This window comes from Rattus norvegicus, chromosome 7, assembly GCF_021556685.1.
Source record: "Rattus norvegicus strain SHRSP/BbbUtx chromosome 7, alternate assembly SHRSP_T2T, whole genome shotgun sequence".
Taxonomy (NCBI): Eukaryota; Metazoa; Chordata; class Mammalia; order Rodentia; family Muridae; genus Rattus; species Rattus norvegicus.
Window position 1 is genome coordinate 67,011,519 of NC_141540.1, and position 26,371 is coordinate 67,037,889.

Sequence of the window (26,371 nt, forward strand, 5' to 3'; positions counted from 1 at the left end):
ACAAGGATTATGGGCATTAATCATCTTTCTGTCCCCCCCCACCCCCACCCCTGAGTTACCTTCATTGTACTGAGGAGTCCTGGAAGAAAGACATCTTGGTGTGCTTTTGTTATGTGAGTTTGATACTGTAGGAGCCCTACATGCTACTAATAACAGTGAGTCTCAAAGTCCGCCACGCTAGATAATTCCCTGGAGATTTAGAAGGAAACTCTCAAGAGAATTCCCTTTTGTCTGTAGCTCTGCGTCCATTTGGACAGACCCTGTCCACACCAGGGTCCACGAAGGGTTGCAGGGCCTCCTTTGATTCAATTTGTGAATCTATCCACACTCAGGTATGACTTTAGTTTCTAGTCCTTCATAGGGCATGGCTGGGCATTTGTCTGGGGTTTTCTTTGGCTCAAGCTTACTTCCAGTACCTGTGCCTGTTTAGGGCTGTTGCAACGGAGTGCCACAGGCTGCTTTGTTTTCAGGTGTAAGGTCTCACAGCTCTGAGGCTAGGAGCCCAGCATCATGGTGTCAGCAGGTCTGATTCCCCTCGATGCTGCCTCTGTGTTGTAGGTGTATGCCATTTCTGTATACTCACATCCCTGGTGTCTCCTGTGTCTCTCCAGTAGTCTCTTAAAAGGACATCAGGATTAGGGATACCTTGATGGTCTTGTTCTTAATCACCCCTTTAAAGCCCTTATTTCCAAACACAGTCATAGCCGAGGTGGTGTCCTCGAGGTCTCAGTATAAGACACTTGTTGGAGACATTAGAGCTTACAAGAGACTGAAATATCATATTTTCCCCCAATGGTTTCCATCAACTCTGTGGACAGGGTTTAGAAGCAGTGGCAGCAAGCTCCCTGGACAACAAAAGAAACATGTTACCATTTTCTGTACAAAAAGGATATTACAGCAGTCACTGGAGGTGTAAGGCTATTTCTTTTAAAGATCTATGTTTCTTTTAATTATGCATATGGGTATAATTTTGTATGTGTGTCCACCACATGTGAGCTGGTGCCCAAGAAGGCCAGAAGAGGGCGCCAGATCTCCTAGAGCTGGAGTTAAGGCTGTTCTAAGCCACTCAATATGAGTTCTGAGAATTGAACTTCAAGAACAAGTGCTTTTAACTGCTGAGCCATCTCCCAGCTCCTAAGACGGTGAATCTCAACCTTCCTGAGGCTGCAACCCTTTAATTCAGTTCCTCATGTCCTGACCACACCCAAACCATAATACTATTTTCATTATTACTTCAAAACTATAATTTTGCTAATGTTATGAATTGTAATGTAACTATTTTTGGAGATAGAGGTTTGTCAAAGGGGTCATGACCCAAAGGTTAAGACAGATGTCCTAAGGCATTTCTCCATGGACTTAAACATTTGGTTGAGTTTCCTTTGGCCTAGTTCGATGGACTTCGGAGGAATCTGTGAAAAACAGAATTATTAAATGTAGGTGGTAAGAAAAGATGGGAGAAAAGGCTTGCTTTAAGGTAGCCTCTTACTGGAGGATCCCTCAAAGGTAGTGAGTGGTTCTCAGCCCGTGGAGGGCATATCAAATATCCTGCATATCAGATATTTACATCATGATTCACAATGGTACCAAAATTACAGCTATGAAGGAACAGTGGAATAGTTTTACAGTTGGAGGTCACCACTGCGTGAGGAACTATATTAAAGGGTCACAGCCGTAGGGAGGTTGAGAACCACCGCTCTGAGGTTTAAAAACACAAGAGCAATGGCTGTAGGAAGAACTGCAACTCTCTATAAAGACCTAGATTCCTAGTGTCTCTGACAATCAGGCAATGGAGCGGACATTCCTGAGCAAAAGCAATTCCTTTGGGATTTATTACAATTATTTTTGTCGTCTGAGAAGCCGAGGCAGTTGATTTTCAGCCAAAGGCAGTGGCCAGCTGTGGACCTCTGTGTGACTTCATGCTGAGGGCCTTGAAGGAGATCCTGGTGTGGCCATTCACCTGGGAACCACGAATCCATCTGTTACACGCCACCACCAGTTTGCAGGTTGACTCGTGTAAGGCGCTTTCTCCCGGCCTTGCTGTATCATACCTCCTTTCTTGCTTTCTTCTTAGTGGCAGTTCTGGTTGGTGAGTGTGTGCTATCTCTAAGCAGGTGTACCTGAGCTGTGTAAGAAAGGTGTGGCCCCAGGGACAGTGGGAGAGGCTCTGGCATCTTCTAATCATGCCAGTGACAGAGCTCCGAGGGAGTTTTTTTTTTTAAGATGTTTTTATTTATTATTTATAAGTACACTGTAGCTATCTTCAGAAACACCAGAAGAGGGCATCGGATCCCATGACAGATGGTTGTGAGCCACCATGTGGTTACTGGGATTTGAACTCAGGCCCTCTGGAAGAGCAGTCAGTGCTCTTAACTGCTGAGCCATCTCTCCAGCCCCTGAGGGAGTTCTTATAGGCTAACTGTGAAAGCTAATCTTAGTTGTTGTCTTGGTCAGGGTTTCTATTCCTGTAACATCATGACCAAGAAGCAAGTTGGGGAGGAAAGAGTTTATTCAGCTTACACTTCTATGTTGCTGTTCATCACCAAAGGAAGTTGGGAATGGAACTCAAGCAGGTCAGGGAGCAGGAGCTGATGCTGAGGCCATGGAGGGATGTTACTTACTGGCTTGCTTCCCCTGGCTTGCTCAGCTTGCTCTCTTATAGAACCCAAGACCACCAGCCCAGGGATGGCCCCACCATCAATGGGCTGGGCTCCTCCCCTTTGATCACTAATTGAGAAAATGACTTAAAGCTGGGTCTCATGGAGGCATTTCCTCAAGGGAGGCTCCTTTCTTTCTCTGTGATAACTCCAGCTTGTGTTGACATACAAAACCAGCCAGTACAGTTGTCAACATGATATACCTGGGAAGAGGGACCCTTGACTGGGTAGTTGCCATCATCCACTTAGCCAATGGGCATGTCCGTGGGGGATTTTCTCCATTGATGATCGACATAGCATGGACCAGCCCACAGGGGGCAGTGCTGTACCTGGGCTGTCCCAGAAAGGTACCTGAGCAAGCCAGAGGGAGTGAAGCGAGCTGGTGAGCAGCATCACCTGGTTTCTGCTGCAGCTCCTGCCTCCATGTTCCCCCTTCAGCTCCTACCCTCACGTACCTCAATGACAGAGTGTGAGGTAGACATATAAGCTGAATAAACTCTTTCCTCCCTCATGTTGGTCCTGTTGAATCTTCTATCACAGCAACAGGAAGCGAACTGGAACAGGAGCTGGTATCACAGTGATAGCCCCGACTGAGATGTTTTGGGGAGGATTATGGACGTGATGGAAACCCTGGGCCGGAAAAGTTGTTGAGTCCTTAGAACATAGTAAGCTGTTCTGTGGGGGCTTAGATGGTAAGGTTAATTCAGGTATTGGTATCTGGACTCGGGAAATTCCCGAATCCCTTGAGAATCCATCAGGGACTGACAGGGCCATTTGTGTGATTTTTTTTCTAATTGGATGTTTTTTATTTACATTTCAGATGTTATTCCCTTTCCTGGTTTCCCATCCATAAGTCCCCTACCCCATCTTCCTTCTCCCTCTTCTATAAGGGTGTTCCCCCTCCCCAGCCATCCCCCTTTTCTCCTCCCTGCCCTGACGTTCCCCTATACTGGGGGGTCCAGTCTTGGTAAGACCAAAGGCTTCTCCTTCCTTTAGTGCCCAACAAGGCCATCCTCTGCTACGTATGCAGCTGGAGCCATGGGTCTGTCCATGTGTACTTTCAGTAGTGGTTTAGTCCCTGGGAGCTCTGGTTGGTAGGTATCGTTGTTATGGGGTTGCAACCCCCTTCATCTCCTTCAATCCTTTCTCTAACTCCTCCATTGGGGACCCCGTTCTTAGTTCAATGGATGCTGTGAGCATTCGCTTCTGTATTTGTCACGTCTGGGTGAGCCTCTCAGGAGACAGCTATACCAGGCTTCTGACAGCATGCACTTCTTGGCTTCATCAATATTGTCTAGGATTAGTGGCTGTGTATAGATAGGCTGGATCCCCAGGTGGAGTAGGCTCTGAATGGCCATTCCTTCAGTCTCTGCTCCAAACTTTGTCTTTATATCTTCTTCTATGAAATGTTCCCCCTTTTGAGGAGTACTGAAGCATCTGTTCTTTGGTCGTCCTTCTTCTTGAGCTTCATGTGGTCTGTGGATTGTCTCTTGGGTAATTTGAGCATTTGAGCTAATATCCACTTATCAATGAGTGCATACCATGTGTGTTTTTCTGTGATTGGGTTACCTCACTCAGGATAATATTTTTCAGTTCCATCCATTTGTCTATGAATTTCATAAAGTCATTGTTTTTGATAGCTGAGTAGTACTCCATTGTGTAGATGTACCACATTTTCTGTATCCTCTCCTCTGTTGAAGGGCATCTGGGTTCTTTCCAGCTTCTGGCTATTATAAATAAGGCTGCTATGAACATAGTGGAGCATGTGTCTTTTTTATATGTTGGGGCATCTTTTGGGTATATGCCCAAGAGAGGTATAGCTGGGTCCTCAGGTAGTTCAATGTCCAATTTTCTGAGGAACCTCCAGACTGATTTCCAGAATGGTTGTACCAGTCTGCAATCCCACCAACAATGGAGGAGTGTTCCTCTTTCTCCGCATCCTCGCCAGCATCTGCTGTCACCTGAGTTTTTGATCTTAGCCATTCTCACTGGTGTGAGGTAGAATCTCAGGGTTGTTTTGATTTGCATTTCCCTGATGACTAAGGATGTATATTTCTTTAGGTGATTCTCAGGCATTCGATATTCCTCACCTGAGAATTCTTTGTTTAACTTTGAACCCCACTTTTTAATAGGGTTATTTGGCTCTTTGAAGTCTAACTTCTTGAATTCTTTGTATATATTAGATATTAGCCCTCTATTGGATGTAGGCTTGGTAAAGATATTTTCGCAATCTGTTAGTTGCTGTTTTGTCCTAACCACAGTGTCCTTTGCCTTACAGAAGCTTTGCAGCTTTATGAGATCCCATTTGTCGATTCTTGATCTTAGAGCATAAGCCATTGGTGTTTTGTTCAGGAAATGTTTCCAGTGCCCATGTGTTCGAGATGTTGCCCTAGTTTTTCTTCTATTAGTTTGAGTGTATCTGGTTTGATGTGGAGGTCCTTGATCCACTTGGACTTAAGCTTTGTACAGGGTGATAAGCATGGATCGATCTGCATTCTTCTACATGTTGACCTCCAGTTGAACCAGCACCATTTGCTGAAAATGCTATCTTTTTTCCATTTGATGGTTTTGGCTCCTTTGTCAAAAATCAAGTGCCCATAGGTGTGTGGGTCCATTTCTGGGTCTTCATCCATTGATCTGCCTGCCTGTCTCTGTGCCAATACCATACAGGTGTTTTTTGATTTTTGGTTTTTTTTTTTTTAACTATTGCTCTGTAATACTGCTTGAGGCAAGGATGGTGATTCCCCCCAGAAGTTCTTTTATTGTTGAGTATAGTTTTCACTATCCTGTGTTTTTTGTTATTCTAAATGAATTTGCAAATTGATCTTTCTAACTCTATGAAGAATTGAGTTAGAATTTTGATGGGGATTGCATTGAATCTATAGATTGCCTTTGGCAAAATGGCTATTTTTACTATATTAGTCTTGCCAATACATGAGTTTGGAAGGTCTTTTCATCTTCTGAGATCTTCAATTTCTTTCTTCAGAGACTTGAAGTTTTTGTCATACAGATCTTTCACTTGCTTGGTTAGAGTTGCACTGAGGTATTTTTTGTTATTTGGGACTATTATGAAGGGTGTTGTTTCCCTAATTTCTTTCTCAGTCTGTTTATCCTTTGAGTACAGGAAGCCTACTGATTTGTTTGAGTTAATTTTATACCCAGCCACTTTGCTGAAGTTGTTTATCAGGTTTAGTAGTTCTCTGGTGGAACTTTTGGGGTCACTTAAGTATACTATCATATCATCTGCAAATAGTGATATTTTGACTTCTTTCTTTCCAATTCATATCCCTTTGATCTCCTTTTGTTGTCTGATTGCTCTGGCTAGGACTTCAAGAACTATATTGAACAAGTAAGGAGAGAGGGGGCAGCCTTGTTTAGTCCCTGATTTTAGTGGGATTGCTTCAAGTTTCTCTCCATTTAGTTTGACATTAGCTGCTGGTTTTCTGTTTATTGCTTTTATTATATTTAGGTATGGGCCTTGAATTCCTGATCTTTCCAGGACTTTTATCATGAAAGGGTGTTGAATTTTGTCAAATGCTTTCTCAGTATCTAATGACATGATTATGTGTTTTTTCCCCTTTAAGTTTATTTATATAGTGGATTATGTTGATGGATTTACGGATATTGAACCATCCCCACATCCTTGGGATGAAGCCTACTTGATCATGATTGATGATCTTTTTGATGTGTTCTTGGATTCGGTTTGCAAGAATATTTTGAGTATTTTTGCATTGATATTCATAAGGGAAATTGGTCTGAAGTTCTTTCTTTGTTGAGTTTTTGTGTAGTTTAGATATAAGAGTAATTGTGGCTTCATAGAAGGAAATTGGTAGAAGCAGCGGCACTTCCTATGTTTACCGGGAGTCCCAAACCCTCAGATCCCGGCCCGCAGCAGGTCTCTGCTCCCAAACCCCGTGGGAGAGAGATCTCACCACCTGGTCAGGTGGGCACTCCTGAGGCTGCAGAGCGGAAGAGACCACCAACACTGCCCACCCCTGCCCACATCCCTAGCCCAAGAGGAAACTGTATACGGCCTCTGGGTTCCCATGGGGGAGGGCCCAGGAGCGGCAGGACCCCTGCGCCTGAGACACCGCTGGAACCTGAAGGGACAGACCGGATAAACAGTTCTCTGCACCCAAATCCCATGGGAGGGAGAGCTAAACCTACAGAGAGGCAGACACGCCTGGGAAACCAGAAGAGACTGCACTCTGCACACATCTCTGACACCAGAGGAAAACACCAAACGCCATCTGGAACCCTGGTACACGGAAGCTCCCGGAAACGGCGGCGCAGATCTTCCTGGTTGCTGCCGCCATGGAGAGCTCGTAGGCAGCACCCCACGAGCAAACTTGAGCCTCGGGACCACAGGTAAGACCAACTTTTCTGCTGCAAGTGACCTGCCTGGTGAACACCAGACACAGGCCCACAGGAACAGCTGAAGGCCTGTAGATAGGAAAAACTACATGCCCGAAAGCAGAACACTCTGTCCCCATAACTGGCTGAAAGAAAACAGGAAAACAGGTCTACAGCACTCCTGACACACAGGCTTATAGGACAGTCTAGCCACTGTCAGAAATAGCAGAACAAAGTAACACTAGAGATAATCTGATGACGAGAGGCAAGCGCAGGAACCCAAGCAACAGAAACCAAGACTACATGGCATCATCGGAGCCCAATTCTCCCACCAAAGCAAACATGGAATATCCAAACACACCAGAAAAGCAAGATCTAGTTTCAAAATCATATTTGATCATGATGCTGGAGGACTTCAAGAAAGACGTGAAGAACTCCCTTAGAGAACAAGTAGAAGCCTACAGAGAGGAATCGCCAAAATCCCTGAAAGAATTCCAGGAAATCATAAATAAACAAGTAGAAGCCCATAGAGAGGAGTCACAAAAATCCCTGAAAGAATTCCAGGAAATCATAAATAAACAAGTAGAAGCCCATAGAGAGGAGTCACAAAAATCCCTGAAAGAATTCCAGGAAAACACAATCAAACAGTTGAAGGAATTAAAAATGGAAATAGAAGCAATCAAGAAAGAACACATGGAAACAACCCTGGATATAGAAAACCAAAAGAAGAGACAAGGAGCTGTAGATACAAGCTTCACCAACAGAATACAAGAGATGGAAGAGAGAATCTCAGGAGCAGAAGAGTCCATAGAAATCATTGACTCAACTGTCAAAGATAATGTAAAGTGGAAAAAGCTACTGGTCCAAAACATACAGGAAATCCAGGACTCAATGAGAAGATCAAACCTAAGGATAATAGGTATAGAAGAGAGTGAAGACTCCCAGCTCAAAGGACCAGTAAATATCTTCAACAAAATCATAGAAGAAAACTTCCCTAACCTAAAAAAAGAGATACCCATAGGCATACAAGAAGCCTACAGAAATCCAAATAGATTGGACCAAAAAAGAAACACCTCCCGTCACATAATAGTCAAAACACCAAACACACAAAATAAAGAAAGAATATTAAAAGCAGTAAGGGAAAAAGGTCAAGTAACATATAAAGTCAGACCTATCAGAATTACACCAGACTTTTCGCCAGAAACTATGAAAGCCAGAAGATCCTGGACAGATGTCATACAGACCCTAAGAGAACACAAATGCCAGCCCAGGTTACTGTATCCTGCAAAACTCTCAATTAACATAGATGGAGAAACCAAGATATTCCATGACAAAACCAAATTTACACAATATCTTTCTACAAATCCAGCACTACAAAGGATAATAAATGGTAAAGCCCAACATAAGGAGGCAAGCTATACCCTAGAAGAAACAAGAAACTAATCGTCTTGGCAACAAAACAAAGAGAAGAAGAGCGCACAAACATAACCTCACATCTAAATATGAATATAACAGGAAGCAATAATCACTATTCCTTAATATCTCTCAACATCAATGGCCTCAACTCCCCAATAAAAAGACATAGATTAACAAACTGGATACGCAACGAGGACCCTGCATTCTGCTGCCTACAGGAAACACACCTCAGAGACAAAGACAGACACTACCTCAGAGTGAAAGGCTGGAAAACAACTTTCCAAGCAAATGGTCAGAAGAAGCAAGCTGGAGTAGCCATTCTAATATCAAATAAAATCAATTTTCAACTAAAATTCATCAAAAAAGATAAGAAAGGACACTTCATATTCATCAAAGGAAAAATCCACCAAGATGAACTCTCAATCCTAAATATCTATGCCCCAAATACAAGGGCACCTACATACGTAAAAGAAACCTTACTAAAGCTCAAAACACACATTGCCCCTCACACAATAATAGTAGGAGACTTCAACACCCCACTCTCATCAATGGACAGATCATGGAAACAGAAATTAAACAGAGACGTAGACAGACTAAGAGAAGTCATGAGCCAAATGGACTTAACAGATAATTATAGAACATTCTACCCTAAAGCAAAAGGATATACCTTCTTCTCAGCTCCTCATGGTACTTTCTCCAAAATTGACCATATAATTGGTCAAAAAAACGGGCCTCAACAAGTACAGAAAGATAGAAATAATCCAGTGTGTGCTATCAGACCACCATGGCCTAAAACTGGTCTTCAATAACAATAAGGGAAGAATGCCCACATATACGTGGAAATTGAACAATGCTCTACTCAATGATAACCTGGTCAAGGAAGAATAAAGAAAGAAATTAAAGACTTTTTAGAATTTAATGAAAATGAAGGTACAACATACCCAGAGACAGACAGATAGACCAATGGAACAGAATTGAAGACCCAGAAATGAACCCACACACCTATGGGCACTTGATTTTTGACAAAGGAGCCAAAACCATCAAATGGAAAAAAGATAGCATTTTCAGCAAATGGTGCTGGTTCAACTGGAGGTCAACATGTAGAAGAATGCAGATCGATCCATGCTTATCACCCTGTACAAAGCTTAAGTCCAAGTGGATCAAGGACCTCCACATCAAACCAGATACACTCAAACTAATAGAAGAAAAACTAGGGCAACATCTCGAACACATGGGCACTGGAAACATTTCCTGAACAAAACACCAATGGCTTATGCTCTAAGATCAAGAATCGACAAATGGGATCTCATAAAGCTGCAAAGCTTCTGTAAGGCAAAGGACACTGTGGTTAGGACAAAAGGGCAACCAACAGATTGGGAAAAGATCTTTACCAATCCTACAACAGATAGAGGCATATATCCAAAATATACAAAGAACTCTAGAAGTTAGACCGCAGGGAGACAAATAACCCTATTAAAAAATGGGGTTCAGAGCTAAACAAAGAATTCACAGCTTAGGAATGCCGAATGGCTGAGAAACACCTAAAGAAATGTTCAACATCTGTAGTCATAAGGGAAATGCAAATCAAAACAACCCTGAGATTTCACCTCACACCAGTGAGAATGGCTAAGATCAAAAACTCAGGTGACAGCAGATGCTGGCGAGGATGTGGAGAAAGAGGAACACTCCTTCATTGTTGGTGGGATTGCAGACTGGTACAACCATTCTGGAAATCAGTCTGGAGGTTCCTCAGAAAATTGGACATTGAACTGCCTGAGGACCCAGCTATACCTCTCTTGGGCATATACCCAAAAGATGCCCCAACATATAAAAAAGTCATGTGCTCCACTATGTTCATTGCAGCCTTATTTATTATTATATTATTATTATTATATTATTATTATATTATTATTCTGGCTATTGCCAGAAGCTGGAAAGAACCCAGATGCCCTTCAACAGAGGAATGGATACAGAAAATGTGGTACATCTACACAATGGAATATTACTCAGCTATCAAAAACAACGACTTTATGAAACTCGTAGGCAAATGGCTGGAACTGGAAAATATCATCCTGAGTGAGCTAACCCAAACACAAAAAGACATACATGGTATGCACTCACTGATAAGTGGCTATTAGCCCAAATGCTTGAATTACCCTAAATGCCTAGAACAAATGAAACTCAAGACAGATGATCAAAATGTGAATGGTTCACTCCTTCTTTAAAAGGGGAACAAGAATACCCTTGGCAGGGAAGAGAGAGGCAAAGATTAAAACAGAGACTGAAGGAACACCCATTCAGAGTCTGCCCCACATGTGGCCCATGCATATACAGCCATCCAATTAGACAAGATGGATGAAGCAAAGAAGTGCAGACCGACAGGAGCCGGATGTAGATCGCTCCTGAGAGACACAGCCAGAATACAGCAAATACAGAGGCGAATACCAGCAGCAAACCACTGAACTGAGAATAGGACCCCCGTTGAAGGAATCAGAGAAAGAACTGGAAGAGCTTGAAGGGGCTCGAGACCCCATATGTACAACAATGCCAAGCAACCAAGCTTCCAGGGACTAAGCCACTACCTAAAGACTATACATGGACTGACCCTGGACTCTGACCTCATAGGTAGCAATGAATATCCTAGTAAGAGCACCAGTGGAAGGGGAAGCCCTGGGTCCTGCTAAGACTGAACCCCCAGTGAACTAGATTGTTGGGGGGAGGGCGACAAGGGGGGGAGGATGGGGAGGGGAACACCCATAAAGAAGGGGAGGGGGGAGGGGGATGTTTGCCTGGAAACCAGGAAAGGGGATAACACTCGAAATGTATATAAGAAATACTCAAGTTAATAAAAAAAAAAATAAAGAAAGAAAAAGAAAAAAAAAAGAAAAAAAAAAGGAAGGAATTTGGTAGTGCTCTGTCTGTTTCTATTTTGTGGAATAGTTTGGATAGTATTGGTATGAGGTCTTCTATGAAGGTCTGATAGAATTCTGCCCTGAACCCATCTGGACTTGGGCTTTTTTTAGTTGGGAGACTTTTAATAACTGCTTCTATTTCTTTAGGAATTATGGGGTTGTTTAGATGGTTTATCTGATCCTGACTGACCTTTGGTACCTAGTATCTGTCTAGAAAATTGTTCATTTCATCCAGATTATGGAGGAGACCTTGAAGATTTAAAGTATTAAGGTGTTAATGACTCCTGAGATTTTAAAAGTTGGACCTTGTTTTATATTGTAATGTTAATATTAGCATGAGACCTTGGGGACAAAAGCAAGGAAAGGTTAAGGTTTAACAATGATACGTTTGTGCTCGTCTTGACAAGGGGTGGACTTGTACTGCTAACCTTGGTTGTCAACATATCTGGGAAGAGGGAGCCACAAGAGAAGAACTGCCTCCATCTGGTTGGCCCATGTCTACAGGACATTTTTCTCTGCAGTGGGGCAGGGCCTAGTTTACTGGAGATGGTGCCCTCTGTAAGCAGGTGACTTGAGCTGGGGAAGGGAGGTAGGCGAGCAAGCTAGAGGGATTGAGCCGGTAAGCGGCGTTCCTCCACGGGGCTCCGCTTCAGTGTCTGCTTCCAGATTCCCAGAGGAGTTCTTATCCTGGTTTCCCTCCGCAACGGACCATGTAAAAGTGAACCACTTTCTCCTCATATTAGCTTTGTTCTGCTGCTGTGATAAAGCACCCTGACCCACGTGACTTATGGAAGGAGTTTGTTTTGGTTCGTGGTTCTAGGAGGAGAGCCCATCACGGTGGGGAGGCAGGGCACAAGTGGCAGGTGCAGTGGCCAGAGCAAGAATCAGAGCGATTTAACCCTCAAACAAGCATAAAGCAGAGAGGGCAAAGTTGCAAGTACGGCAAGGCTATGTCTCAAAGCCAATCTCCAGCGATGCAGTTCCTCCTGCAAAGTTAGCTCTCTCGAACCTCCAAAAGCAGTGCCACCAAGGAGGGACAAGTGTTCAAATGTCTGAGCCTGTGGGGGATTTCTCATTCAAACCAGCACATCCCCACATTGGTTTTGGTCAGTGGGTCTCTCTCTCTCTCTCTCTCTCTCTCTCTCTCTCTCTCTCTCCCTCCCTCCCTCCCTCCCTCCCTCCCTTCCTTCCTTCCTTTCTTTTTTCACTTTTTAAATTAAATTTTGTGCATGTGGTGCGTGTGTGTCTGTGTGTGTCTGAGTCGTATATCTGTGTGTGTCTCTGTGTTGTGCATGTCTCTGTATGTGTTATGTATGTGTTTCTCTGTGTATGTTTCTGTGTGTCTGTGTGTCTCTGTTGTGTCTGTGTGTCTGTATGTGTGTCTGTATGTCCCTGTTCTCTGTGTTGTGTGTGTGTCTGTGTGTTGTATGTCTCTGTGTACATGTGTGTCTCTGTGTGTATGTGTCTATGTCTCTGCGTGTACATGTTTGTGTGTTACATGTGTCTCTGTGTATACGTGTCTCTGTGTTGTGTATGTGTGTCTTTCTGTGTGTTTTCACCTGCCAGAGCACATTTATGGAAACAGATGATTTAATGATGTCAGTTCTCCTTGCCCACCTTTATGGGGTTCTAGGGTTGAACTCAGGCAGCCAGGTTAACCCAGGAAGTGCCCTTACCTGTGAAGCCATTTTGCCAAGCACAAGTTTTCCCCCTCACAACTTAAACTTTCATTTCCTTCAGAATTTCACACAGGAGTAATGTATTCACACCAATTCTACCAACCCCCATCTCTTCCCTTCAACCTCCCCAGTGCCCCCCTCACTCTGTCGCAAATCAACGACTTCTTTATTAATTGTTACACACATATTATAAATAATCTACTGAGGTCGTTTCATGTTTCGTGAACAGAGATGTGTTTAAGGCTGACCACGTGGAGGGGATAATCAGGAGCTCATCCCTGCAGAAGTTTGCTTATCTGTCTGTCTAGCCAAGTGTTGCCTGTAGTTCTTCATTGATGGCTGAGGTCTTGTAAGTTTTGCCCCATTCCTATTGGCACGTCAACTGGAGTTTTCATTATACTTTATATGTGACTGTAATTCTTTTACTCTTGCAGATTTCGGTAACTTTGTTCTGTATACTTAGTATTTTAACTATTATGTGCTCTGGGGAGTTTCTTTTCTAGGCCTGTCCATGTGTGTCTGGGTGCTGCTTGTATCTAATGAAAGTCTTTCTAAGCTGCAGGGAAGTCTTCTTGTATGACCTTGTTGAGGATCTGGTCCATACCATTATCTTGAGATTCCTCTCCTTTTTTTCTATGCTTCTAATTTGAAGGTTCATTCTTTTTAGGGTGTCCTGAAATTTCTGTATACCCCTATTAATCCATTTTTCTTGTTTCTTATAAATAAATTAATTTATTTTTGAGGCAGGGATTTATTATGTAGCCCTGGCTGTCTTGGAACATACTATGGAGACCAGGCTGGAACTCACAGAGACCCATTGGCCTCTGTCTCATGAGTACTGGGATTAAAGTGTGTGCCCCACCACATCCAGCCCCCACCACACCCCCAATTGATCAGTTTAGTTCCTCTGTTTTGTCTTCAAGTCCTGGTATTATGTCTTTCATCTTCCACTCCACTGGCAAGGACTTCCTCTGTTTCCCAGCTGTTTCTTTAGTTGCTTCAATTACATCTTCATTTCAGCTTGAATTTTCTTCATTTCTTTAATTTCTTTACTGAATCCAGTTTTCAAATTCCGTATTGTCCTCTTAATTCATTCAGCTGTCTTCTTAGACTCTGAAGTTTATTCGTATCCTCTTTAAAGTTCCTTGAGGTATTTGTGTCTTTTTAAAACTTTTTTGATTATGTTTGAGTTTGTGACTATTATTTTAAGTTCTGTGTCCTAGGATTCATGTAAGTAATTCTTAGTGCTGTGTGTATGTGTGTCTGTGCATCTGTGTCTGCATGGGTGCCTGTGTCTGTATGTGTGCGTTTATGTGTGTCTGTATGTGTATGGTCTATATGTCTATGTCTGTGGACTCCTCTCTCTCTCTCTCTCTCTCTCTCTCTCTCTCTCTCTCTCTGTGTGTGTGTGTGTGTGTGTGTGTGTGAGTGTGAGTTACCTTGACCTTTTGCACCATTTGTGTTTGCAGTGTGACCTGGCCTGTGGACTTCTTACATCGGTTCTGTGTCCAGTGTGAGATTCTTCTGGCCTGACTCACTCTGAACCAGTATCTGAGCTGCAGGACTTTGAGCTAGGTCTGCAAGTGTGGATAGCATGGATGGGCAAGTTCTGGGGAGCTCAGGGTTAAGGCAAGTGTGTGAGCTGTGTGTCCAGAGCTATGCTTGTGAGTGTCAAAATACATGATTTATCACAGCAACAGACAGCAAACTGGAGTACATAATACAATTCTGCCTTTCACACCTCAGCCACTCACTCTCTGGGGCTCTAAGCTGACAACTATTCTAGCAACAAATTCACCTTTAGCGCAAATTACCCAGCCGGTCTATTTTTGCCTGTAATCATGAACACTGATATCCTTTATATATTCTCCAGAGACACTGATGAAAAGGAGGAGGGGGAGGGGAAGGGGGGAGAAAGAAGGAGAAAGAGGAGAGGGAAGGGTGGGGAGGGAGTAGAAAAAGGAGAGGGAGATAGAGAGGGGGAGCATAAAGGAAGGAGAGGGCAAGGGAGGGAGAGGAAGGGCAAGGGAGGGAGAGGAAGGGGAAGGGAGGGAGAGGAAGGGGAAGGGAGGGAGAGGAATGGGAAGGGAGGGAGAAGAAGGGGAAGGGAGGGAGAGGAAGGGGAAGGGAGGGAGAAGAAGGGGAAGGGAGAGAGAGGAAGGGGAAGGGAGGGAGAGGAAGGGGGAGAGAGGGAGAGGAAGGGGAAGGGAGGGAGAGGAAGGGGAAAGGAGGGAGAGGAAGGGCAAGGGAGGGAGAGGAAGGGGAAGGGAGGGAGAAGAAGGGGAAGGGAGGGAGGAGAAGTGGGAGGAGAGGACAGGGGAAGGGGGAAGGGAGCGATCAGGAGTGTCAGACAAATCGATGTACAGATTTCCCTAGAAATGCCATACTGGTCTTAGGGAACCCCTGGGATTTTTCCTAAGCTTCATCCCACAACCCCTGGCTTCAACATTGCTTTATGAACAACTTCCTGTGTGTCCCCTTGTCATTACCTTATGAGCTTCCTGTGTGTCCCTTTGTAATTGTGTCACAGCTGCAGGAAATGAGAAAGAATGCTGTCCAACCTTGTTTAATTTTGACAGTTTTCTTCAAGGCAAACACTCCCACAGCTGACAAAAACCGTGTCCATGTTCTTTACAAGGGAGCTCACAAGGCTCGTGCTAATTTGGATAGAGTTGCTGGCTGTCAGTTTTAGTGATAGTGTCCTTTTCTTTCACAGTTATGATTAATTAGTGCATGTGTGTGGGAATGCAGGTGTGCATGTGTCAATGTGTACATTAGTGTGTGTGTGTGTAGGTGTGCACATGCCTATGCACTGTGTGTTTGTGTGTTTGTGAGAATGCAGGTATGCATATGTTGATGTGTGCATTTGTGTGTGTGTATTTGAGAATGCAGGTGTGTATATGTCAGTATGTGTGTGTGTGTGTGTGTGTGTGTGTGTGTGAATGAAGGTGTGCACACTCCAGTGCATGTGTGTGAGGGTCAGAGATAGCTTTTGCTCTGTGTTCTCTCCCTCCATTGTGTGGGCTCTGGGATGGAACTCAGGTTGTCAGGAACTCAGGTGCTCAAAGCAGGTACTTTTGACTACTCAGCCATCTCACTGGGCCTCTTCCTTTTCTTTAACTCATTGTGAAAGTGCTCACAGACAAGAAAGGAACCTATCACACCCACGACTTTTCTCCTGCAAAGAAAACCAGAGCACCAACACTACCCTTAATTAGAATCAACTGTGGTCTAAACAGAAATGGAGGCCGTTCTAAAAACTCCCGTCTCGTGATGGCCTTAGGAAGTCAGGGGTAGCATCCCACCATTTCTGTAAAGTATGTTCTGTAAATGGCAGAGATTTGGGAGAGGGATGGTGTCAGAACCCTGAAGTGGAGCAGAAAGAATTTCCTCGAAGTCTCCAGAGGCCTTCCTTCAGTGGATGGCACATCTGCCTTGTCTTCTGTGCCAATGATGCTTTCTCTCATGCAAATATTAGAATAAAACTTTATTTTTCTTGTTTTCACAAAGCTATAATTTTTTCTATCAACACTGAAAAACAAAACAAAGCAGAACACAGAAGGAAAAGTGATCACGGATAGTCTCAGCATCCGAAGACAATCCCCGTGAGTTGAGAAGGGAGTTTGGACAGTGAGCTCTAACTGCTGGATCCAAGGGTCCTTCTAATTTTGGGTTCATTTGCACTTAGCAAATGGTTCCGACAGTGACACAGGAGCAAGGGAGGCGATGTAGTGTTCTTTCTTAGAGGGTGTGTTCTTCTTTCTTAGAGGTCTATTTATTTGTCCTAATTGTCCTTGATCCTCAGAGTAGGCAGTTCCTTCTTCTTCTTTTTTTTTTTATAAGGATTTTTTTTTAGATTTATTTATTATATATAAGTACACTGTAGCTGTCTTCAGATACACCAGAAGAGGGCATCAGATCTCTTTACAGATGGTTGTGAGCCACCATGTGGTTGCTGGGATCTGAACTCAGGACCTCTGGAAGAGCCGTCGGTGCTCCCAACCACTAAGCCATCTCTCCAGCCCAGGCAGTTCCTTCTTAAGGGCAGTGTAAGCTTCCACCCCAAAGTCTCTCCCCAGCGAAGCATAAGAGATGTGCAGATGATGAATGAGAACAAGCAGGACATTTATAACGTGTTCAGAGCCATGTCCACACCATGTGCTTTTATTTTATTTTAAGGAAAGCGAGGCCCGGAACCTCTAGGAAGGAAGTCTTGTTCTGGACCCAAGAGAAGTTTAGCCCTGGGCATTTTCACACTCCTTAGGAGAAGGCAGGGATTTCCAATTACTCTGCAGTGCTCAAGTTGATTTGAGCAGACAGTTCTTTTGTTACTTATGCCCATGACAAAATGACAAAGGGACAGGGAACATTAATGCATTACCAAGGTACCCGGTGTACTCTCCGTAGTTTAAAATAGCATTAAAATTTAAGTCAACTCTCCAGAGCTTCCCCTAGCACATCCGCAAATGAGAGCATTGTCTCATCTGTTCCGCCTCCTGGACGAGCAGATAGTTGTCACCACTAAGTGGGAGGGGAGCCGTTTCCTGCACCCAGTAGGCCCAGTTGTGGGGCATTAGTATAAAATTGCCAGCGAAACTGGGCAAGCCTGCCATCTTTGCACGTGTGCCTCTGTCCGTGTGGAATTGACTGCTTTACTTGCTTTACCCACCCCACCCCCATGTCAGGAGCAAGGACTTTCTGCTGTTCTGTGCTTCGGACACAGCCATCATAGGTCAAGAGCTGCATAGCCACAGACCCACAGTTTTCATTTTAACTTTTTAATGATGCTTTGTGAGTTTCACATCATGCGCCTAATCCCTCTCACCTCCTCACTCCCTCATATTTGTCCTTTGCCCTTGCAACCTCCCCACAAAATAAAACATACGCCACACACATACACACACACACACACACACACACACACACACACACACACACACACACACACACACACAGAGAGAGAGAGAGAGAGAGAGAGAGAGAGAGAGAGAGAGAATAAAAGAAAGCATAGAGAACATCTTGTTGTGGGGTTTAAACCCGTGTTGGGACACAGAAGAAACTGGGAGTTCTGTGATGGGAACTGTGAGGGTAGATACCAGCAGGGAATGAAGCAGGCAGACAGCAGGCTTTTCCCTTGACCAGCCCTCCTGTAATAAAGGCCTACTGCTGGAAGGTGCTGGGGGCAGGGGACCCCCCCCCCCCCAGTTTATCCTTCTTGGCTAACTGCACACCTGCCCACATCTCTCATTTTATTCAAGATCAAACTAAATCGACAACCAAGATCGCCCGTCAGAGCAGATTTGACGGCGATTGGTGGTTGACACTCAGTCACCTTACCTCTGAGCATGTCAATAAGGGTAACCACTATAGTGGGTGGCTGCATTTGTCTTCACGGTGGCCGATATCTTTCCACGGTGGCCAGAACTTTCTGGGGATTATTTTATATAACCCTTTCCAACCGTCTTGCAACGTCAACCCAATTGTAAATTAATCATTCTACATACATTTCTCAATTTCACTACCCTTTAAAATTAAAAACCTGCATTTAGCCTCCATATGGATTTTATTTTACAGGCTCATTTATTTAATGGAAGTCACTTGTAGACTCCAAAGGTGATTCTGGGAACAGGTAGTCGGATACGTCTTGATGGCCTTCTCTGTTCATCACTGCTTTGCCTGTCTGGTGATGAACCTTAATGGGCCTGTCATTAATACTCCCCCATTCTTTTGTTCTGTTTTTGAGGCCCTGGCTGTCCTGGACTCACTGTGTAGACCAGGGTGGCCTTGAACTCACAGACATCCTCTCACCTCTTCCTTCCTGCACTGGGATAGGTAGGGATGGAGGAGCTGGGTGTGGCAGGTCATGCCTTTAGCCCTAGTATGTAGAAGGCTGTGATAGGGTTGCAAGTTCGAGGCCATCCTGCGTCACATAGCAAGACCCTGTCTTAAAAAGCCAATATAATGAAACCTAAAACCAAATCAACAAAACAATAGGGACAGAGACTGACCCCTGGAATGGGTTTTGACATTGTTCCAGGCTTTGGGAATACTTTTACTACTCCCAAGTCAAACCTGGGGAATTTTTCTTCTCAGGCACCCCAAGTATTTAAGGAAAACCTTTGTGGGTGCAGTAAGAGTCCGCTAAGCACAAGGGTAGACAGACCTATCTGGATGGGGGCTCTGATCCATGTGGGAAATGGGTGTGTGCGGCCAGTGTGGCAGGCTGAGGCACACTGTGATCTTTCCAGAACAATCTTCCTTTCTCAGTTGGACACCTCTTCCTGGTAAGTAGCCTGTGAGTCCAGCCTTCCATAAGGAAAGTGGGCACTGGGGAAAGGGACCCAACCGTAGCATCAAGTGAGTCACAGTGGTTCCAGATTCTTCCATGAAGAGCTCTTGCCCCCAGATGGGAGGAAACTCACCTTACCTTTGGGTAGGCCCTCTGACTAGAGGTCTAGACGTCCTTCCATCAGGGGCTAGAAACAATTCTAACTGGGGGAGTCACCTAATTTTCATTAATTCATAATTCCTCTGAGTTTAATGACTTTTGCATATGAAACCCAACGTTTAATTAGGACACGCGCCTGCGATAGAAGTCCATGTAGGGACAGTAAACGTAGAACTTCCAGCTTAACTCCTGGTCGGCTGCTTTTCTCTTGTGCTGGGGACTGGACTCGGGCTTGTATTTGCTGGTAGATCTACTACTGAGTGAAATCCTCCAGCTCCTCACGTAAAATTCAATGAAAGGAACCAGATATGAAGACTGTGTGAGCCCACATGGGCAGTCAGACTGACAGGTTTGATGACCAGCTAGGGTGTGGGGTGTCCACGTGCTGGCTCCCTGTGGCTAGTGTGCCGTCCCTTGGTCAGGGTGGTAGACACTTTCTCTTTTTTGGTGGTTGGGCTTGAATGGTTTTGCATGCTAAGTGCTTGCTCTACCACCAAATTGTAATGATTGATACATGTATATATTTTATACTTCTCCAAGCCAGGGCTGTGACAGATGCAGCTCCTCGGACAGGGCTGTGTATAGGAGGCTTCATTTTCAAATGCATGAATGAAAATACATATAAAACAAAAATCTTTTCTTTTTAGATTTATTTCTTTTATGTATATGAGTACACTGTCGCTGTCTTCAGACACACCGGAAGAGAGCATCGGATCCCATGACAGATGGTTGTGAGCCACCATATGGTTGCTGGGAATTGAACTCAGGACCTCTGAAAGAACAGTCAGTGCTCTTAACCACTGAGCCATCTCTCCAGCCCCTAAAAATCTTTTCTTAAACATAGGAGCCAGGTGGTGTGGTGCTTGCTTTTAATCTTGGCTGAGGCAGACAGATCTTAATGAGTTGAGGCCAGCCTGGTCTACATAGTGAGTTCCAGGACATCCAGGGCCCTGTCTCAAACAAAACAAAACAAAAAACAAACAAAAAGAAACAGCTAAAATTTCACAATCTTAAAGCAACCCAGCTCTCTAGGAGAACAAGAGTAAAAAGGGAACAGACAGGACAGTCACAGCAAATCATGAGCAGACAAAGGTGGTCAGAACTATCATATTTATTATAAAGCTACACCTTGAAGAACAAACCCAACTGTATATTGAAGCCTGCAATGGTACATGCCAAAAATGTACTGTACTATACAGAAAAGTGCATCGTCACGACAAATTAACAAAACATCTTCTCTTCCAGGACTGTAAAAGCACCCCTTTCCTCCTCACCTCAGAGAGGAGGGGGACGTACTGGAGAGCAGTACAGAGCAAGGGGACGGATGGCAGTACCAGTGTGGGTGGGGCCTTGTGGGGAGGTTGGATTGGATGGCAGGGAGTCACAGCAGGGTGAGAAAGGCACAGTCACGTCTAGGAGGGCAACAAGACAGTGTGACAATCCACACGATGCGAGATGCACATGACTGAGGCGCAGGAGGCTGGGGATGGGGAGAGGCTGGGAACAAGTGGAGGGAGTTTCAGGACACTGTGGTGGGCAGCAGGAAATGAAGGAACTGGGTGGGACCTAGTGGGCAACAGTCCAAGAGCAAGGCTAACTCTAAGATAGGAAGGCACTTTCACATGTACATACTACAGATGTACATTGACACACTTAGGTAACTGTCACAAGCAGAAAGCTACCGGTACTGCAACTGACCAAATCAACAGGAAAGGACAATACTGGTTTAATTACGTGGGTGGGAGTTATCGTTCAGAATGCAGGGACAGAGCAATCTCTCCTGTTACACAGCCACCTACTACGCTTTAGATATCTACAGTCACCGTCACACTACACACGGAACTTGTGTGAACGCTCTACGGAGGGGCATTCACAAACGCACAGTTTATATATTTTCTCTTACTAGTTTCTAAGATAAGCGTTATGGAACCTGGTACGGTTATTTAAACATACAAAATTCCCTATGTAATTTAAAGATACAGTTACCCATCTTGATTATACCACCGAGACTTTTTCTTTTTTTTTAAATAAAGTATACTAGGATGAGTGGGAACTCGGTCTCCGCTGCAAGCCTGAGGCTCCAGCCAGCTGGAGCTTGAGGGGGCCTCTCAGCTCAGGGGTCAGTCTCAAGTAGGGGGTTCTATCTGCACTTCCAGGATTTCTGTGTTTCAGGGTCTCAGTGTTGGATACCAGAGATGGCATCCCAGATGCGTTTCCTGAATTTATAGTCTTTTCTACTATTGCCAGGAAAAAAAAAAAAAAAAAAAAAACCAACCCAAATAGACTCTCAATGAACTCATGGCCCCCTTACTGTTAGATTTCAAATGTTAGATCACAGTTCCTTCAGCACATAGACATTAGAGGCTGGGCAATCTGAAATGCTAAGACCACTACCATCGACCCAGCTTCTTAGTTAAATGATAGAGCCGCTTTGGGAATGGCAAGTGCAGAGACAGAGAATTCAAGAGAGACTGGCCCTTTGGAGCTGTTTATCCATTGGTAATTACTCATGACTATGGTAGTTGAATGAGTGGGACCTCACTATGAATTGTTCTGTGGCTGGCTCATGGGGCACCGAAGTCAGAGTACGTTGTGTGAACACAAGGAAAACTGTTGAATAATGGTGTGGCATGTGACAAGACCTCGAGCTTTGCGCAGTGCCCGAGACAGTTCGAAAGTTTATGCGACACTCCTCAGAGAATGTGCAGTTAAGTTCCTAGCAACCCATTCCTCAAACCCCCCCAACACACACCAAAGGGCTTTGCAAATCTCCGTCAGGGCTCTACAGATGGGCTTTGCAGATGGGCTGTAAACATGTGGTTCTATCGGCTACGAATCTTGAGTGCTTGTGGAGTCCGGTATCGTCATGGATTTGCTCACCAAACACTCCCATCCCTAAGCTGCATATGGACTGAGATTGGCAATGGGGAGAACAGAGAGCACCTTGGGGTTCATTTCCTTCCTTTCTTTGTGCCTTCCTGCTATGCTACATTTGTGGTATAAACCAGGCCTTGCAAGGCGACCCTTTTCAGTTGCTGCAGCTTTTAGGGAACTTTACTGACAGCTTCTAGGGTCCTTTGTGCAGGGGGATGCTTTACCTTAAGCTCTTCGGGGCGTGGCTCAAAGGGTGCCAAGTCAGAGGGGGAAGGGTAGGCCCGATGAGTTATCACTCAAGAAAGGAAGGATTGGTGAGAGCTTACCTGGAGGCCATCTACACTCTTGGCTTTCATTTGAGACAAAGGTATGCCTGGGAATGGTAACAGGCACAGGACAGACGATGGAGAAGGAAAAGGATGGAGCCTACCAGGAGCTGTTTCCTAGAGGAAGAGGCCCCTGGCAGTGTATACGAGTATGGCCTTTGCTATTCAAGGTAGCAGAGTCCTGACCTAGTGGTTAGAAAGGCATAGGTGGGGCACAGAAGCCAGGGAGCTGTCTAAGGAAGTAAGATCTGAAAAGCTAAAATGAAAGCTTAAGAAAGGCATTTACAGATGAACTCAAACGGCAGCCAATTTCTTCTGCCCTCTGCTGGCATCATCCGTCAAGGAATGGAAAAATGCTTTTAAGAGTCGTTATTGTTTTCTAGTAAGTGGAGGGTCCATTTAGGGGACAATAAATTTCCAAGGAGACCACCAGTCAGTGTCAATCAAAGGGTAGTCCTGGCTGGGTCTCCATGGCTTCTTTTTCAAAATGGTTGGAAAGAATGGTTTCGAAAAATTCGAGGCTTAAAGCCTTACCATATCTGAAGTACCTGGGGGTAGGGAGTCTGTCTTCAGTACATTTATGAAGTGAGGAGAGTGACTTGGAAAGGGAATATTTCACCGATATGTTTTCCTGCAATGGGATGACTGGACTGGCAAACTGAGGTAGCCATCGGTTACGACCCTGACTTTAGTACAGGTCTTGGTTGGTTTCTGCAGAAGCTATTGTCAATGCTGTGCTACTGTTAGGTGGGCACACAACCAGCTAGAGGGTAATTAATGGTGGGTCCTAAGGGGTTTGCTTTGAGCCATCTGTTTGCTCCATCAGAAAGTTCAGTGTTAATGCAGATGTCCGCTGCTGTGGCTAGGAAAATTGTGATTTGTACCTTAGTGAGAATAGTTGTGTTCAGAATGATCTTGGGATGTACAGCTCAGTGGTAGTGTATACTTAGCATGCAAGAGGTCCCCGTCAGTCCCCAGAACCAAACAAACACAAATCTACCATTTTTTTAAGATGGAGGAAAAATACAGTAAATATAATAAAGAAAAATGGCTATATGCCAAAATGCCAGGGAAAGAGGTCCCTAATTGAGCCCATTTGGGTACAGTTCTGTAGAGATCATAACCCAAAAAGCAAACACAAATAGGACGAGAACAGAAGTCACGATTCTGAGGTACAAAACTGGGAAGACACCATCCCGGTGCCACAAGGTCCTCTTCCCTTGGTGGCCTCGCATGGCTCCCTCAGTACCATAGCCAGATCTGGCTTGGCTCAAAGAGAGATGTGGGTAGTAGGGCTGGGGCTTCAGATTGGGGACCATTGGACCCTTGTGGCACAAAGGAACCAAGGTAATTTAGTCACAACATCAGTGGATGAAGGATTCACTTCCTGTTTGGTTTTTTTTCCCCATTGCCATAAAGGAGATCATGGGTGTTTAGGGGAAGGCAGCCATGTTTCTCAGGCTGTTATCGAACAAATGTGCAGGAGTTTGTGGTGCAACCAGAAAGTCTTACAATTCGACTGTTCTAGTCCTTTGTAAGTGTAGGGGGTGGACTTGGACTTCTCCAGGGCCCGGCCGAGTTCTTTGAGGGAGTAATGTCAACAGTTTTCCCCTTACTACCTTTTCCAGGTTCAGATCAAGCAACATCTTAGGGTCTTCTGCACCCTTCCACTGAGTCTTTAACCTGGATCCAGGGAAATGACTTTGATGCAAGGGTCCATCATTGAACTCCTTCAAGCCATCAACTGAAGGTTCCTCTGGAGCCTTCCTCTGTGACTTTGATCAGGTGCCAGCAGCCACTCTGGACAGAGTTAGAGGTGCTTGTTGTTGGTTACTAGGCAACGAGTGCTCTCTTCCTGCTATTGTCACAGATCATGGCGGGTGATGCTACTCCAGTGAGATCTAGGATTCGGGTTCTCTTGCTTCCGGGACACTCACCTGGGCTACACTAAATCGGAAGTCATATGCCTAGTGTTGGGTGAGGTGTTGCCTTCGTTACAGGGGTGCAGCATTGGATTTTCAAGTAAGTCTAAGTGTTCCTATTGTCTTTAAAATGACAAGTGTCCAGTTATTAAAAAAATTACAAAATACAAATGCCCGTGTTAATTCAGCTAGTCCCAGACATCATTACATTCGACACAACATAGAAAAGCCAAGGGATCTCCAGTTATAAGGGCGAGACTGAGGAAGGCTGAGGATCACCGATTCTTGCCACTAATTCATTTTCACTTTCACACACACACCCCTCTTCCCTCATGACCTTTGTTTTTACATCGTGCAAGACTTGTCTGTGGGACCCTGGGAAGGTGCGGCAGGTCCTACAGTAGGGTTTGTTTTTGGAAGAACAGCAGGCTTTGGCCTAAGGGCTGGGGGCTTCAGCTGGACACCCATCCTGGGTGCCACCATAGGCTTGAAAGTACTCATTGTATCGCTGGAGGAGCTGGTGCTCCGTCGAAGCTGCGGCTCTGAGCTCCTGAGGGTGACGCTGTGCAGCGGGCTGAGAGATTCTGTGGAAGTCGCAGGGGTGGGCGAATTTTTCACTTGCTCCAAGGTGTCTAGCACGACATCCGGGGCGTGTTTCACTGTGCTCTGCCTCTCCAGCTCACGGAGTTCGTTCAAAGCCGTATTCATGGTCTCTTCAATATCCTAGTGGGAAAGGTCAGAGAGAAAAGAAGAGGCCGGTGTTACAGAAACGAAGCAAGAGAGTGAACACTGGAACTTTACAGTCCTGCCACGGAGTGTGTATACCTTGTGCATCTGGGTTGATCCCGAATGATCTTAGAAGCAAAGCACACCAGAGTCACAGATCAAACAACCGTTCACGCTGAGGAACTAGGCAGCCTACTGAGGTCTCCCTGTCCTGTGCACTGTTGATCAGAATTCTGTCTCACCTTTGTGTGCTGAGCATGGGCAGGCCTGAGGTCAGCCTCAGGTGGTGTCCCTCAGGTGGTGTCCCTTTTGTTTTGAAATAAGAGCATCTTGCTGGCCTGGAACTCACTGATTTAAGCGAAGCTGACTAGCCAGCAGCCCCGAGGGATCTGCCTGTCTCTGCCTCTCCAGCACTGCTTTTACAATCACACACTACCACACCCTGGTTTTTAACATTTGTTCTGAGAATGGGACACATCCCCATGGTTGTACATCAAGAGCTTTACCACCTGAGCCTTGTCCCTAACCCGTCTTGAGATAAATACAAAAGTGAAAACTCCATTCATAACTACCAGAACAGAGGTATCAGAATGTAAAACATTTAGTCAGGTGTGTATAATGGCCAGCTTAGGTTAGGATGTATGTCCATTGCCTGGCGTGCTTATTAGTTCTTTGTGCTGGGAACATTCAAATGATTTCTTAATTGATGCCATTTAAATATTTGATATTAAACATTGTGGCACGCTACCACCTTAGTGCAGGAGCTGTAACCGCCCCACCATCCCCTCCCATCTCCCTTTTGTTCCTCTTGGCTTAGCTGCAGCACTGACCTAGCTTCTCTTTCCTACCTGACTTTGCTCCTAGAGGGGTCTCATTAACAACTCATTCCTGAGACTCTTGAATGTTTGGATAAACACACACACACACACACACACACACACACACACACACACACACACACACACACACACACACCACTCTGCTCTATTACTTTTAGAACTTGCCGCTAGGCACGATTGCTGGGTGTGGATGCCTGCTGCCTGGAAATGCGTACCCTTATC

General features: G+C 44.8%; 1 protein-coding gene and 1 long non-coding RNA gene across 3 annotated transcripts in view; one reads left to right on the top strand and one right to left on the bottom strand.

Annotated features, from left to right (window-relative positions):
* Window positions 1-26,371, top strand: part of LOC120093620 (uncharacterized) — a 47,920-nt gene that overhangs the window by 8,562 nt on the left and 12,987 nt on the right. The window lies entirely within an intron of this gene.
* Srgap1 (SLIT-ROBO Rho GTPase activating protein 1) overlaps window positions 20,556-26,371 on the bottom strand; it is a 271,658-nt gene continuing 265,842 nt past the window's right edge. For both annotated transcript variants that reach the window (XM_087557299.1, NM_001191784.2), the window contains 1 exon segment: window positions 20,556-25,307. In XM_087557299.1, the coding sequence (XP_087413425.1) occupies window positions 24,930-25,307 (378 nt within the window). In that variant the 3' untranslated portion in view covers window positions 20,556-24,929.